This window comes from Phalacrocorax carbo, chromosome 3 (assembly GCF_963921805.1).
Source record: "Phalacrocorax carbo chromosome 3, bPhaCar2.1, whole genome shotgun sequence".
NCBI lineage: Eukaryota > Metazoa > Chordata > Aves > Suliformes > Phalacrocoracidae > Phalacrocorax > Phalacrocorax carbo.
This window is the reverse complement of record NC_087515.1, coordinates 89,897,152-89,912,655: the sequence shown is the minus strand read 5'-3', so window position 1 is coordinate 89,912,655 and position 15,504 is coordinate 89,897,152. Positions and strand designations below refer to the sequence as shown.

Genomic DNA, 15,504 nt, shown 5'->3' with positions numbered 1-15,504 from the left:
CAAACCATAACGGAGAGGAAAAAAAAGTCACTTTGTAAGCATGAAAACGCATATTTACATATAAATGACTGAACTGAACTGCAATGATGAATGGTATTTGAAAACATCCACTTGAAACGAGAGTTAAGAGAAAGGAAGGCTACTGCTTTCAGGTTTTTAATACTATTTCTCAAAATAGGTATTTTCTTCTTTCTCTGGAAGTTCTCACCTCCCCCATTCCTAACCACTAAATATAATTATCTTAGCACAGCAATTTTCTGCTCTGGAAATAGCACTGGCATAATGTTTTTTCAACTGGATTTCTTTCCTTCCTCTGCTAGGAACGCTGCTCGTCTCTCAGCTGTCCCTTTTCCCTGTAACCTGTCTAACAGTCTTCCAAGGAACTGGCCGTACGTTGCATCAAAGGCAAAACTCATGAGGTGTTTTTAGCTCTTATCCTTAGAACTTGTTCACTTACGCATGCTGCCATTAAACACAGCCTATCTTAAGTGATCCAGCATACATCCACATTGGTACGTGTAGCCCGATATACTTTCAAGAAATCATAGCTTGAGGGCAGGAAGCTGACTGACATCCCCGCTAATGAAAGTCTTCCCATTTCTCCCATCGTTGTGTCCCCTGCTGAAGGAATAATGCTCAAAGCAAAACTTCCAGGATGCTCAGTCTTCCACTTAAATACTGACTGACCTGAAATATTTCTGTTCTTCACTGTCACTACAAACACATTTTGGCATCAAGCAGCTCAAAAAGGACTAGGCTGGAAGGCTGTGCTGCATCCAACGAGACCTGGACAGGCCAGAGAGCTGGGCCAAGGAGAACCTCATGAAATTCAACAAGGGCAAGTGCACCTGACCCTGTACCTGGGGAGGAACAACCCCATGCGCCAGTACAGGCTGGGGACTGAACTACTGGAAAGCAGCTCTGCTGAGAAGGACCTGGGAGTGCTGGTGGACAACATGCCCTTGTGGCCAAAGAAGGTCAACGGTATCCTGGGCTGCATTAAAAGGAGTGTGGCCAGCAGGTCAAGGCAGGTTATCCTCCCCCTCTACTCTACCCTGGTGAGGCCACATCTGGATCACTGCATCCAGTTCTGGGCTCTCCAGTTTAAGGACAGGGAAGTGCTTGAACAAGTCCAGGGGAGAGCTGTGAAGATGCTCAGGGAACTGGGGCATCTCCCTTATGAGGAAAGGCTGAGAGACCTGGGTTAGTTCTGCCTGGAGAAGAGAAGACTGAGGGGGGATTTCATCAATACCTATAAATATCTAAAGGGTGGGTGTCTGGACGATGGGAGTAGGCTCTTTTCAGTGGTGCCCAGTGACAGGACAAGGGGCAACGGGCACAAGCTGGAACACAGGAAGTTCCACCTGAATATGAGGAAAAACTCCTTTCCTGTGAGGGTGCCAGAGCAGTGGCACAGGCTGCCCAGGGAGGCTGTGGAGTCTCCTTCCCTGGAGACGTTCAAAACCCACCTGGATGCGTTCCTGTGCCCCCTGCTCTAGGTGTGCCTGCTCAAGCAGGGGGGTTGGACAATGTGATCTCCAGAGGTCACTTCCAACCCTCAGTATTCTGTGATTCTGTGACCAGTCTCTGTTGAACAGTCACTGGAGTGATTTCTGCACACACACACTACACTCCCCCACAATATAACTGATAACTGAGACCAGTCATCACTTTTTTACTTGCCCGTTACAGTTGTTTGGAGGAAACAATTCTTTTCCCAGGGAGCTTCAGTCAGTTTGCAGTGATTTGGGAGAACTGGTGTCCTGTTGTTGTTTTTATTTATTTATTTTTATTTAAGGCTCCAGCTGAAAGCCACTGCCCTATGTCCATACCCTCTCCCCCTTGCATTTCCCTCTCATAGTGATCCCTCCTCAGCTGCCTCACTCAGTCCATCACAGTCCTAGTACACTCACAACCAGGTCCTACTCTCACAGAAGCAGTACTTTGTTCTGTATTTCTCTTGGTACATCCATAATAGGAAAATGGCTGAACTTCCTGGTTGGAGTATTTTCTCTTCCTTTCCTCTGCTGAAATCTGGGCCAGAGAATTCCCTCCCTCTGCTCCCATTGGCTTCAGTCACAGGGAACAGGGGGAGCCCAGGCCTCAACTCTGCTGCTTCACTATAACCAAAGGAGCATTAGAGGTCGGCCCCCCCCCCCAAGCAGGTGCTTTTCTGAAACACTGCAGAGCAGTCAGGCAGCGTCAGTTACACAGAACAAAAGGATGGATTAAGAAATTGTACAAACCATAAACCTGATTTAAATTAAATCATTTTTTCTTGATTTGTTTTCAAATAAAAAATATTTCACCCTATTAAATATAGGAATTCACGGAATAACTTACGGAATAACAGTATGGTTGGGGTTGGGAGGTGCCTCTGGACGTCATCTGGTCCAAACCTCAAGCAGGGCCACCTAGAGCTGGTTGCCCAGGATCACGCCTGGACGGCTTCTCAATATCTCCAAAGATGGAGACTCCACAGCCTCCCTGGGCAACCTGTGCCAGTGCTTGGTCACCCTCACAGTGAAAAAGTGTTTCCTGATGTTCAGAGGGAACTTCCTGTGTTGCAATTTGTGCCTGTTGCCTTTGGTCCTGGCCCTGGGCACCACTGGAAAGAGCCTTGCTCTGTCCTTTTTGCAACCCTCCCTTCAGGTGTTTATATACATTAATAAGATTCTCTGAACCATCTCTTTCCTAGGCTACACACTCCTAGCTCTCAGCCTCTTCTCACAGGAGAGATGCTCCTGTCCCTCCATCATCTTCATGGCCCTTCAGGGTCTCTCTCGAGTGTGTCCATGTCTCTCTTGTACTGAGGAGCCCAGAGCTGGACACAGCGCTCCAGCTGTGGCCTCACCAGTGCCGAGTAGAGGGGAAGGATCACCTTTCTCAACCTGCTGGCAACACTCCTCCTAACAGAGTCCAGCATACCATTCATCATCTTTGCAGCAAGAGCACGTTGCTGGCTCATGGTGAACTCGGTGCCCACCAGGACCCCCAGATCCTTTTCTGCTGAGCTGGAGTCCAGCTGGGCAGCCCCATATACATACTGAAATTCTCTGTGTTGAACTTCATGAGGTCCCTGTCCCCCCATTTCTCCAGCCTGCGGAGGTCCCTCTGGATGGCAGAAGAAGCCTCTGGTGTATCAGCCACTTCTTCCAGTTTTGCGCCAGCAGCAGCCTTGCACTCTGCCCCATCATCCAGATCATTAATGAAGATGTGAAACAGAACTGGATCCAGAATTGACCCCTGGGATACCTCCCTAGTTACTGTCCTCCAACTAGACTTCATCCTACTGATCACCACTCTCTAGGCCTGACCAGTGCTTTAAAGACTATTTAAATGCTTAACACACCAGCCTTTAGGTTTCTTCAGCATCAGCCAAAGACCAATGTTCCTATATATGTATTATTAGCAGCTGAGATAAGAGAACAGTGCAGAAGAATAAAATAGCAGGGCTAAGTCAGGTCTTTTTTGCAGCACGCAAGTCTCCAGTCTACTTCCTTATTCCCTTGGTTGGTCATGTCATCTTGTTTGTTTTTAATTGTTTGAACACTGATGCGAGGAGGCCACCTGCAGAGCTGATGCACAGAGTAGGTTAGACTGGCTAAGCTGGTCTTATTTCAGTGAAAGCAGTGGAAGGTGCCCTATCCTGTTCTGACATCTATCATTTGTTTCTGTTTATCATGCAAAACAAACCACTGCTGGCACTCCACAGTTCTTAGACACAGGGCTCATGCAACGAACATCTATTATATGTGAGGGGTTTTTTTGTTTGGTTGTTTTTTTAATATCTAGTTAACTATCTAATATGTCCTGCTTACCATGAAGATCAAACTGTACAATTACTATGTAAAACTAAGGGTTTTATATGTAGATGTAGAAATATCAAATAGGTCACAAACCTAACGATATGCGTTTATATAGTGGTTTCTGTTGTGCGAATTCTTCCTCCTTCATCTGGATAGTTGGAGTTAACATTGCAGTGACCAAACTAGAGGTAAGAAACCCTCCTGCCAAATATTCTCAAGAAAAGTGCTGAAGCTCAACCTGAGCTCTGCATGCCAAATTCAATCCCTAAGTCAGGAAATGCATAAAACAGAGCAGAGACAATCAATCAGAAAGAAAGGCACAGAGATCCCGACTGCCGATTGCTCTGTCCAGCTCTACTGAAAGGCAGCTCAGACTTGCTGCATGCTTGACAAATGGGCCTAAACTCATTTGGAAAGAGCTAATTAACAAAAATGTAAACAATCCAGATTGCGATGATTTCAACATGTTAGTAAAATACAGATTTTCCCCAAGATTTAAAATTAGTATTACAAGGGAACAAGAGCAAAAATACACCAACGACCGGAGTTGCTAGGAGCTTGAAGAATTCTGTGACTCTTGAACGGAGTTAGCACATACCTTACTCAGCTCTGGAAAGAGTTCTTGAATGCCAATGTCCAGCAGAACATAAGTTAACTAAAAGAAAATAAAGAAAATTAAGAACGCTCCAAGGCAACGCTACTCCCTTTTATTTTTAACTCTGAATTAGAGCTCACTCCTCTGCTAATGCCATACGTTCACTTCAGGAAAACTGTGCCAAAAGGCACGCTTCTGATATGTTGCAAGTTACCTGTTTGTTGAGCACTGGTTGCTGCATTCCATCAAACAGAAGCCTGATGCCTTCATATTTAGCCTCTTCCCCAATACACTTGCCTATTACATCTAGACCAGATACCAACAACAGATACACACGTCATTAGGAAGCACTGCAAAACAGCTATACGATACAGTTATAGAACTCCAGTAATGAAAATAAAATGTTTAAATGGAAGAAAAGAGTCCAAATTTTATCTGTCTACAGTGGTTAATGGAAAAACAAACACTCCTTTACTTCCTCCTTTTTTCCTCCCTTTCCTTCAGGGCTGCACACCTCAGTAATTATACTTTTTATAATATCACTGTATTGTCCTATTGCATTGTTTAATAAACCACAAGCTGAAATTTTTTAATTGCTTTCTGAATAACCTAGCAAATGGGCCCCTCTTCCCTAGTTTATACAGTGTAAGGGGAGCTCAGATTTATCTTATGGCTTCGCAGTGTGCCTTTTTTAACCCAGTTTTCATCTGGAGAAAATACAACCCACAGGAGTGCTCTAAAGATGAAGAAATTATGGTATTAAGTCTATTTGTAAAGCTCATTTTATTTCCATCACGTCTTATTAATCAGTATGCTACAACTTTAGTCAGCAACACTCAGCGATGAAACTGAAGTCCTGGGTTTTTACATCTCGTATGCCAGTCAACTCAAATCTCAGCAGTATAAGTATTATTTGATTTTGAAAGCTAATGTGACTGTATTTGGGTTATGTATCTACTTGAACAATTAACCATACACATATAGCGAGTCATGAAATACAGAACCTGGAATGTATCTCATCATTTCTTCAAAAGTCTGCTTTGCTCGCTTCTGTTTATCCTGGAGAGAGCGAGGTTCGGTATTCTCACAGAACACGGCATCTGCAGCGAAGACACATTTTAAAAAAACCCAAGTCTTTAGGCAGCTATACTTCACTGGCATATAAAACGTGTTTTGGATTATGGCTTCAAAGCTGAGCTTTTCTGTATGATCTTGACTAGAAGGAATTTCTAGCCTTGCCAGATTACAACAGTCTTTTGCTTACATTAGCCTGCTTAAACAGAATACCCCACCTGTGTGGAGGACTATCTTTTGCTAATTTGTTTCCAATGTTTTCAAATTTTTAAAGCACTATCAATTCTACTTTAGGTTAGTTATGATCTCCTTATTTACCACTTCCTTTATAATCTCAAAACTATATGCAATATTTATACCTTGTGCTAAAACACTGTCTAAACTGTCAAAAATTTCAGATTTACCTGTGCATCAAAAAACAAGAATTGTTGTTCATCAGAAATCTTAGGCACTCAGTTTTGGTTATAGGCTCTGAAAGATTAGCTACTCTTTTTTTTTTTGTTTGACATTCACAAGCTTTCTTTTGGCTTAATAAGGACAGAGCCATCCTGATTCCAGAGCTTTGGCCAGATGGGTTGTTTAGGTCAGAACGCAGTCAGATAATACTTCTCTACAGTTGTTAAGTAATTTTTAAATTTTTAACCTCTCTCTCCTTCCCTTATTTGAGGAACGCTGAAGCCCTCTCAAAAGCCCACAAAGGGGAAAAAAAAAAACCAAACAAATTAACAATAAAGGACTGTGACGTAGCACGAGTGAAAAGTAATTTAAAGATTGCCTGAAACATTCATGCTCTCATAGACTAAACTGCCTTTATTCTCTTTTTCTTTTTCTTTGCACACAGCAAATTACTGTTCATAATACTTACTTTCTGTAACCATCACTGACAGACAACATGGCTGACTCTGCATCTTCCCACAATGACCTTCTGCAATGTTTTTATAGGCCAACTTGATTTTTAAAACTCCATTAGCTTTAGTCAAGCATTGCAAAATTTAAGACTTGGAAACTTAAATGAAGGGATTTCAAATATCAAACTAAAGCAATATTTTCACATCAAAGATGCAACTTTTACTAACCTCTCAGCAGTGTTATCAGAGAAACCAACCGGTGCTCCTGAAATAGCTGTTCTAACTTATAATGCAAGTAATAGTCAGTGTAAAGTTCCAATGTATTTTTGAAGAGAATTCTTCCTCCCATCAAGAGGTGATGCAGCCAGTCAGGAATGCGGAAGACTACCCTACCTGCAAAGTTACAATAACACACATTTATAGTGTTCTCCTAATAATGATGATAAAGATCATGCTTGAGCAACCTGATAGCCTTCTATGATGGTGTGACCGGCTGGGTCAATGAAGGGAGAGCAGTGGATGTTGTCTATCTTGACTTCAGTAAGGCATTCGACACTGTCTCCCATAGCCTTCTCACAGGCAAGCTAAGGAAGTATGGGTTGGATGAGAGGACACTGAGGTGGGTTAAGAACTGGCTCAGTGACAGAACTCAGAGGGTCGTGATCAACAGGACAGAGTCTGGTTGGAGGCCCGTAATTAGTGGTGTTCCCCAGGGGTCTGTGCTGGGGCCAGTCCTGTTCAACATATTCATCAATGACCTGGATGATGGGATAGAGTGTAACCTCAGCAAGTTCACAGATGATACCAAGCTGGGAGGAGTGGCTGATACACCAGAAGGCTGCGCTGCCATCCAACAAGACCTGGACAGGCCAGAGAGCTGGGCCAAGGGGAACCTCATGAAATTCAACAAGGGCAAGTGCACCTGACCCTGTACCTGGGGAGGAACAACCCCATGCGCCAGTACAGGCTGGGGACTGAACTACTGGAAAGCAGCTCTGCTGAGAAGGACCTGGGAGTGCTGGTGGACAACATGCCCTTGTGGCCAAAGAAGGTCAACGGTATCCTGGGCTGCATTAAAAGGAGTGTGGCCAGCAGGTCAAGGCAGGTTATCCTCCCCCTCTACTCTACCCTGGTGAGGCCACACCTGGATCACTGCATCCAGTTCTGGGCTCCCCAGTTCAAGACAGAACAGGGAACTACTGGAGAGAGTCCAGGGGAGAGCTGTGAAGATGCTCAGGGGATTGGAGCATCTCCCTTATGCGGAAAGGCTGAGAGACCTGGATTTGTTCAGCCTGGAGAAGACTGAGGGGGATTTCATCAATACCTATAAATATCTAAAGGGTGGGTGTCAGGACGATAGGACTAGGCTCTTTTCAGTGGTGCCCAGCAACAGGACAAGGGGCAACGGGCACAAGCTGGAACACAGGAAGTTCCACCTGAATATGAGGAAAAACTCCTTTCCTGTGAGGGTGCCAGAGCAGTGGCACAGGCTGCCCAGGGAGGCTGTGGAGTCTCCTTCCCTGGAGACATTCAAAACCCGCCTGGACGCATTCCTGTGCCCCCTGCTCTAGGTGTGCCTGCTCAAGCAGGGGCGTTGGGTAAGATGATCTCCAGAGGTCCCTTCCAACCCCTGCCATTCCGTGATTCTGTGATGATAAAAGAGTCACTTATTTAAAAAAAAAAAAAAACAAAACAAAAACCAAACCAGATTGCAAACAAGCAAATATTATTTGTCTTAGTGCAGTACTAAAAAACCCCCACTATTATCCAGATTGCTTATCAAGTAATTCCTTGAACTATTTTTATTGATTTGTTCCCAGCGTGTACAAGCAGCTCCATGGCACATCTGAGATAAGGGAAGGGACCTATTCCCAAGAGCTCACACTCTGAGATGCAGAAAGAGATCTAAGAAATCAACTGACTAATACTGAATGATAAATTATGTTATTTTGGCACTGCAATAAAGTCTTTTAAAGAATGACTGTGTTCCTAAGTTGTACATTGTTAAGCTTGCAAGCGCTGAATCATACATGAATTCTGCAACGGAATTCTATTTCTTACCAAAGAACCAAAACTTCATATTTAGCATGAAGTGTAAGAATAATTAAGAGAAATCACTTCTTACCAACATACAGTAAGTAGTCATAGACTCCTTCTACAGACATCATTTCCATGAAGTAGTTCTGATTTTGTCGCCTTTCTGTATTCTCAGACCGGTTTGCATTATTCTTGAATAAATCATTGAAAAGCTAAAAATAGAAACATAAGACTGAAAACAATGCATTCAAAGGCAAAAAGGATAGCCATCAGTGTACTGACAAGCATGTCACATGTTGCCAAGATACCTGGCAACCAAAATACCTGGATTCAGAACAAATCAGCAGGGTGACCAAGACATTAATTTGTGAGCCCTTTAGCTCCTGATAACCTTCAAGTATCTAGACTTCTACAACAGGCTTTGATTCCTTTGATGCACCTTGTTTGTCAATGAGGGACATAAATTATATGCAGTTTGTCAGCCTTAAAATCACAGGGGAACCTTTCAGCTTCCAAATTTTCCTGTTGGCTTCCATTCTGAAATAAATACATTGGTTTCTGGACAAAACACCCAACTTTCTACACAGAGAAATCCCTTTTTTCACCTGCCACCTTGATTATTTATAGCAAAAACTTCATGAATCTTTGTAAGTTACTGAAGTTTGTGTTTCTCTCCATTTATCCCATTTCTCATTTTACTCCTTTATCCTTCTATTTTCTCATGCTACCAACCACTACTACCACGATCCCTCCATTTCTTTGCCTTTGGTTCTTCCCCAAAATATATCATTATAATACTTGAAAAATCCTAAGAGGCTCTTCTCTACGCCCTATGAGGAGTCCCATGCCACCTAGGCAGTACTCCTTCCCCCTGCTCCAAGTCTGTGGGCTCCAGCAGCTGGAAAGGAGGAGTCCTATGAATCCTGAGGCTTTCCACATTTGACAGTACCTAGCAATCACCATTAACGGTTTATTTTACATTATCTTATCCCCAAAACTGTTGATCTAAAGATAAAGAATTTATACAAAATACTCTGTATTATGAAAAGAAAGTTCAAAAGTTTATGCCAAGCTTCTAAAAAAAACATCCAAGAACTATGTAATGTAATTATAGCGTTGCCTCCGTTGAGATAATTGCTACTAACACCAATTTTTTTTTCTGTAGCACTCCCAAATTAAAAACAGTTCCAAGGAATGGGAAGTACTTTGCTTATATGTGGTTCACTTTCTATAAAGCAGTTCTCCCTGAAATAAGTAAGGCCATAAAACATTCAAATCACAACAGGCTCTGAATCATGCAAGCCTCTAAACAGAATGCACTGCACTTTTAAGAAAAATTACATCAGGAGATCTGGCGAGACGCAGGTTTTGACTTGTACTTCTTTAGGCCCTCTTTTGTTAAGTTCTGAACTGCTGGCTGGCATTATCTTCACAAAGTTCACCCAAATTAAACAACACCAAGTTATTACATAAATTACATGAAAGAGCAACGATGGTTAATGCACTGGTGGATAACTGGTATCCAGGAAAGTAACAAACCTAAAAAGAACACATAATTATTCATGCCTACTGTATGAAAGCATCCCTGGTATGTTGTTTAGAAAACCCTGTGTAAACTGAAATCTGTATCTTCCTCAATACTGATTCTAGGGCATCGGGAAAATCTGAGTTGAATTACTGTAACTTAAACAAGAGCCTCATTCATTTTTTAGATACACCCCATGACCTGACAGAGGCAGTACATACTGAGCCAACTCAAAGCAGCCCACTGTGCAATGTAGATATACGTTCAGAGGAGCGTGTACAGGCCAAACTAAATCATTAACAGCAGTCCAGTAAGCGATCTATAAAGAAATCAAACACGAAGCCCATCTTAGGGCAAAGCTTTCTGATTTCCAAAAGTTCTTTCAGCTTTCACCCCAAACCAGAAGCAGTATCTTTTGAATGATGTATATACCTCTGTACATGGATAATCTGTCTTGCACCTTAAATATAGTACTTCTTGATCATCATCAAGCTTTGAAAGCTTAGACTCTTGCACACAGCATTTCAGAAAACAAAAGCAAATCAATGCATGCCAAAATTACTGAGCCAGTGAGCAGGTTTTTTTTAAAGTATATACTTTGCACTATTTCTAGTGCAAGCATATATTCTACAGTCATTAGCAATGCATGCCTGCAGAATGCAACAGCCATAACACACGGTGGCATTACATCTCCACTTAGAAAGTCTTTTGCACTTGCCAGGATTTTGGCTCGGAGGAAAGCCAAGTGAAAAACATATAATTGGATATCTAATATGGAAGTTGAGGTTACATTCACAATTCAGATAAGCACGGGACTTTTGCTTTTGTATGTTTTTGTGCATGTTAATATTTGAGACAGGATATAATGCTCACTGTTGTAATTCGACTAAAAAAAAGACAAGCAAGACAAACTCCAATGCTATAATTATTCATATCTTTAAACAGTAACTGTGATTATAACCATTAAATATTCTTAATGAGGAAATTCCATGGATTGGTACTGGTTAATCATGGAAGTCAAGCTCTTGCAGCAAGTGAAAGATAAAAGGCCTGTGTAAGAAAAAGACCAAAGTAGTCCCTTGTACAACAGACTACTTATTGTACCTCGATAGGAAAAGCTAGCAAAGTATGAATGCTCATGTAAAGTGGCTAAGAGAAAAACAAAGTTACTCAATGGTTAGTGAGTGCAAATGCAAATATACGCCCATACATTCCAGCACAGGTGTGAAGTTTACAGAAGGAACACCATGATTATGAACAATATCCACAGCCAGAGGCATTAACGTCTCCCGTTTTCCCCTCTCATTTCCAAAGTACGGATGACTATACCAAAATGCTAAGAAGAAAGAATGTATGTCGTGTCTGAACCACATCAGCTAGTGTATTGAAAAGCAACCATGTCTTCCTCCAAATAACTATGCATAAACATAGGTTATACTGTTGGTGTTCCAAAAGCAGTTTTATTGCTGTTGGCAGGCCATCACAAGCCAGCAGAACAATGCCTCTAGGCATATTGTGCAAAGTCTGCATCAGCTGAGGAGTCCTGAGCTATTCTACCAAGTCTGACAAAAGCATGTTCGGAAGACAATTGAGCTGCTTACAGACCTTCAGAATAGAAACATAGCTGGGAAGCCAGAAATCCTGTTGATGCCTCTAGGAGGGGGGCAGTAGGGATTTTTGTCCACATGTTTGTTTTAACCAGGGAGGTTAGTAACTCTTTCAATCTAGTGGATCCAATACAGGATAAAATCCAATTGCTAATGGCTGTACTAAGGTTGATTACCCACGCTCATTAGCCATTTTTAACTAGAAGTTTTTCCACTGATATTTAAAGCATACAAACATGCACACATACCAGGAACATTCAAAAGGAAGCAGCATCAAGAAAACCTTTCAGAGAAGTAGGCACATTTCTGATTGAACTCAAGCTTCCACCTGCCCCGACAGATTTTCAGGCATTTGTTATTCAGCCTGTTGATGAAGAGGTAGCCTGGGTGTACCCCATTCACGGCAACAGAGTCGGCAGCACATGCACCGGGGAAGGTGCATTGTACTCTCAGCGGATTCCAACATGTTGATACTAGAATAAACAGATGTGTGCCAGGCAAGGTATACGGGAACACTGTGACAGTACAAGCATCAGCTGGAAACTGACTCTAGCGTTTACAAAAAAAATTGTGTTGTAGAACTTTCTTGCTGTGAGATGACATGCTTTTCTCACAGATGGGCAAAGTGCCAACCTTCCATCTCTTCGGCCGCCTGCCAGATCTCCTCATTGACTTCATACAGGTAGCTTACACAGTCCTGGTACAGACATTTAGCATTCATCTCCGTGACTGGCTTCTACTGGGGAAAGGTGGGGCACAGCGCTTGTATCTTCACAAAGATGTCCCGTGGCACAAGAGAAGTGAAACTGCAGAACTGAACAACTGAAGCCTCTGCCAGATGTATTTGGTGGGGTGTTACCTCAGCTTGCCTTTGGTCTGAACACCCCTTGGTGCCTGCATTTCTAGACAGCATTTTCCAGCTTAGTTTCGTCTGAAATAAATTCAGTTAATGACTTCTAAGACAGCTCCCTGAGGAAAACGCGATAAGCAGAGATGATCAGGAGATTTGCTTCCAAAACCCACCACTGATCTGAACTAAAACGATCTGGCAGATGAAATCACTGCGGCTTACAAATCAATTCCAAGGAGTGACAAGAAGTAAATGGCGCAGTCTCCTGGCACAAAGCTTTTCCCACGCGTGGGCTGACTTGAGAAGGAGAGAACTGTCTTCCAAAGAAGGCACAAGCACCCCAACAAATCAGCAAGAGGGAAGAATTTCACAGTGTGTATGGGAAGACTCAGCAGAGACATAACACACGATAACTGTAATTATTAGAGATCTGACATCCCAGGTTGTGCTGTGTTATGCCTCTGCTGAGTTTAGCTCTGGCTAAACTGACAGATGGAAAGTTAGTGAGAAAGCAGTCAGCACATGAATTCCTTATGCATACATGCCTCTGCTGGTCAAAACTGGTAGTATAATTTGAGCACAAGCAGATACTGAGTATCTGATCATAGAACTGTCTTGCAGCACCCCCCAAGGCAAAGCATCTCGAGTGCCCATCATTAAATAATAATCACAGCTTTGCAGGAGGTATACTGAAGTCTGAAACTTTCCATCCATTTACAACAGATGGCTCACCCGAAACAAAACAGATTTATTTTGGGAAAGAAAAAAGAAAATCTAAAATATATGTAGAACCAATTACTTCTTCATAAAACAGCTAACTAGAATAAAGCTGCTTAGAAAAGCAGTGAACTCACTCTCACAATAGATAGACGAGGCTAGCCACAGCTCTCTACACTTTTTTTCTGGCTGCAAAGAAACTATCTCGTGACAAAAGCACCTCCTACAGGGTTATCAGAAGCACAGGCAACTATTTTGACTCAGACTCTGCAAACTTCTGTGTCCTCCAATGGAGTGCATACATGGACAGTTAGACACTGGTGACATGGAAATTTGCCCCAAAATACTACTTCTGAAAAATAACATTAGAAAACAGAAGGCAGCAAAGATCTATGTTTTGTTTAAGGAAACTTCAGGATTCCAAAATGAAAGCCAAAATGCAGCCAGCTCTTTGCTTTCCTGGGATCACCATGGTTGAGAAGAATTGGGAAAACTCTGTCTGAGAGCCTCAATTTCTGTACACACGTTCTTTTACATGGACAACATACCGACACTCCAGAGTTTGTATTTTAACTGGCAATGCTATATACATTTTTAAACACTTTTCAACCCAAAATGGTTTTGAACACCACTTCAAAGAATTAATTTGGATCCTTTAATAAAGCTTTTCAAGCAAACTACAGCAAGAACTCAGTCTTCGTAAGAATGCTTCTGAGTGCAAAGCTTTTTGCTCAAGTATTTAAGTATGTTAAATGTATCAAAACTACTAACTCGAGTAGTTCCTGACACATCACAGTAAAAAATTAACTGACTGTTCATACTATGCTGTAGTATGCTGTCAGCTGTTTTATAAAAACATGTGAAGTATTTCTGCATGTACTGTTCCTAGCACAAGACAAAAACTCTACATATGATTTTTAAAACTGCTGACACAATTCTACCGTCTGGGTAGACAGCAACAGCAAAATATCTTAACCTTGGAAATAACGTCCAAGGTAAGAAAGGGCTTGAAATGAAGGCTACTAATTTTGTGTGTGTGTGTGTACATGTAAGCTAACAGTACAATATTGGCTGTGGTAATTCAGACTTCAGGTTTAGAAGATGAAATCTAAACAAATTAATAGATTTAACTGCCATTGTACTTAATCAGTATAAAAGTTTTGTAGCTGCAAAATTCTCAAAGTGGCATAACACTTATAGTGTTATATATTTTTATAAAATGTCCATAGCGCAGGAAATCAAAAAGCCCACTTTCTTAACAGCCCATCACCAACAAGAAGCAGAAGTGGATCCTAAGCTTCTAGCTCTTGCAAGAAGAGAATGTGCACAGACAGTACTTTTCACCAGTTCTCTTCCATCCTCCAACTGTTTTCAGCCAAAAAGTTCAAGAGCTGGATGCACTTTTCTCTGCAGATATTCACCCTGAATATATTTCCTTTCCATGAATTTCTCCAGTCTCACCTTATAGTTATTTAAGCTTCCTTCTGGTATTCACAACATCTTTTGGCACAGAGTTCCACAAATCTACTAATCATTGTAAGAGCTACCACCTTTTGTTCTCAACCTGGCTCCCACCACCTTCATTTAATGCCTTTTAGTTTTTGCACTAGAAGAGAGAGGGAAAAAAAACCAATTTTTATGCCCTGCCCTCTCATGCTATGCATTACTCTTTAGACTATCACACATCTGCAATTTATCACTTTGCAAAATGAAGTCTCCCAGCTTACGTCGTCCAGTTTCTACTCCTCTTCCCAAAGTTAACAAGATAGCAGAAGAGGATAGAGTACCAAGTTTTCTTTTAGAATCTCTCACATGGCGAAGTGTATGCACATTAAATATTTTGTCCTAAATCATACCAACCCTGTAACACTGGGCTTAAGTCTCTGAAATCCTAGTCCAGAAACAACATTCCTCTGTAAATTCCACAAATACATCAACACTGTAAAGCACACATAAAGACCAGTGTCTTTTTAAAGCCTCTGAAGCTAACGGAAGTCTTTCAAGTAAGTTTTACCAGTCTCTAACCACAAATACAGGAAGATGAAGAGAGCAACTACCTTTTCCTATAGTCAAACAAAAGATTAAAACTGGAAGTGTGGGCCTTTAGCTGTGGCAATGTTGGAGGGAGAAACTACAGTTAAGTTATATAGTTAACCTATTATGTATGCTAGAATCAATGAACTGTATACTAATGTTTTAAAGGCAGATAAACAGGTATCAGAACCTTGACAATTTTGGCTTGTAGTACTTTGACAAGCCACATGTTTGTCAAATGCTCAACCTCGTCTCACTTCAAACAGGAAGCTCCCTTATGGTATTAAAACACTTCCCATTTTACACCTTTGCTTTCCCTCTTCTTCTGTTTCCCAGGCTCTCCTCTCTATATCCTCATCTCCAAATCCAGCAGGAATTAAAAACAAAAAAACAAGAAAAAAAAAAACC

General features: G+C 41.8%; 1 protein-coding gene across 2 annotated transcripts in view; it reads right to left on the bottom strand.

Moving 5' to 3' along the window:
* The window catches only part of SNX14 (sorting nexin 14), a 60,940-nt gene that overhangs the window by 211 nt on the left and 45,225 nt on the right, over positions 1–15,504 (bottom strand). For both annotated transcript variants that reach the window (XM_064447673.1, XM_064447674.1), the window contains 5 exons: positions 8,452–8,575; positions 6,555–6,719; positions 5,409–5,504; positions 4,619–4,710; positions 4,408–4,464 (listed from right to left, as the gene is read on the bottom strand). In XM_064447673.1, coding sequence (XP_064303743.1) covers positions 4,408–4,464; positions 4,619–4,710; positions 5,409–5,504; positions 6,555–6,719; positions 8,452–8,575 — 534 coding nt within the window. The remainder of the gene's footprint in view (positions 1–4,407; positions 4,465–4,618; positions 4,711–5,408; positions 5,505–6,554; positions 6,720–8,451; positions 8,576–15,504) is intronic.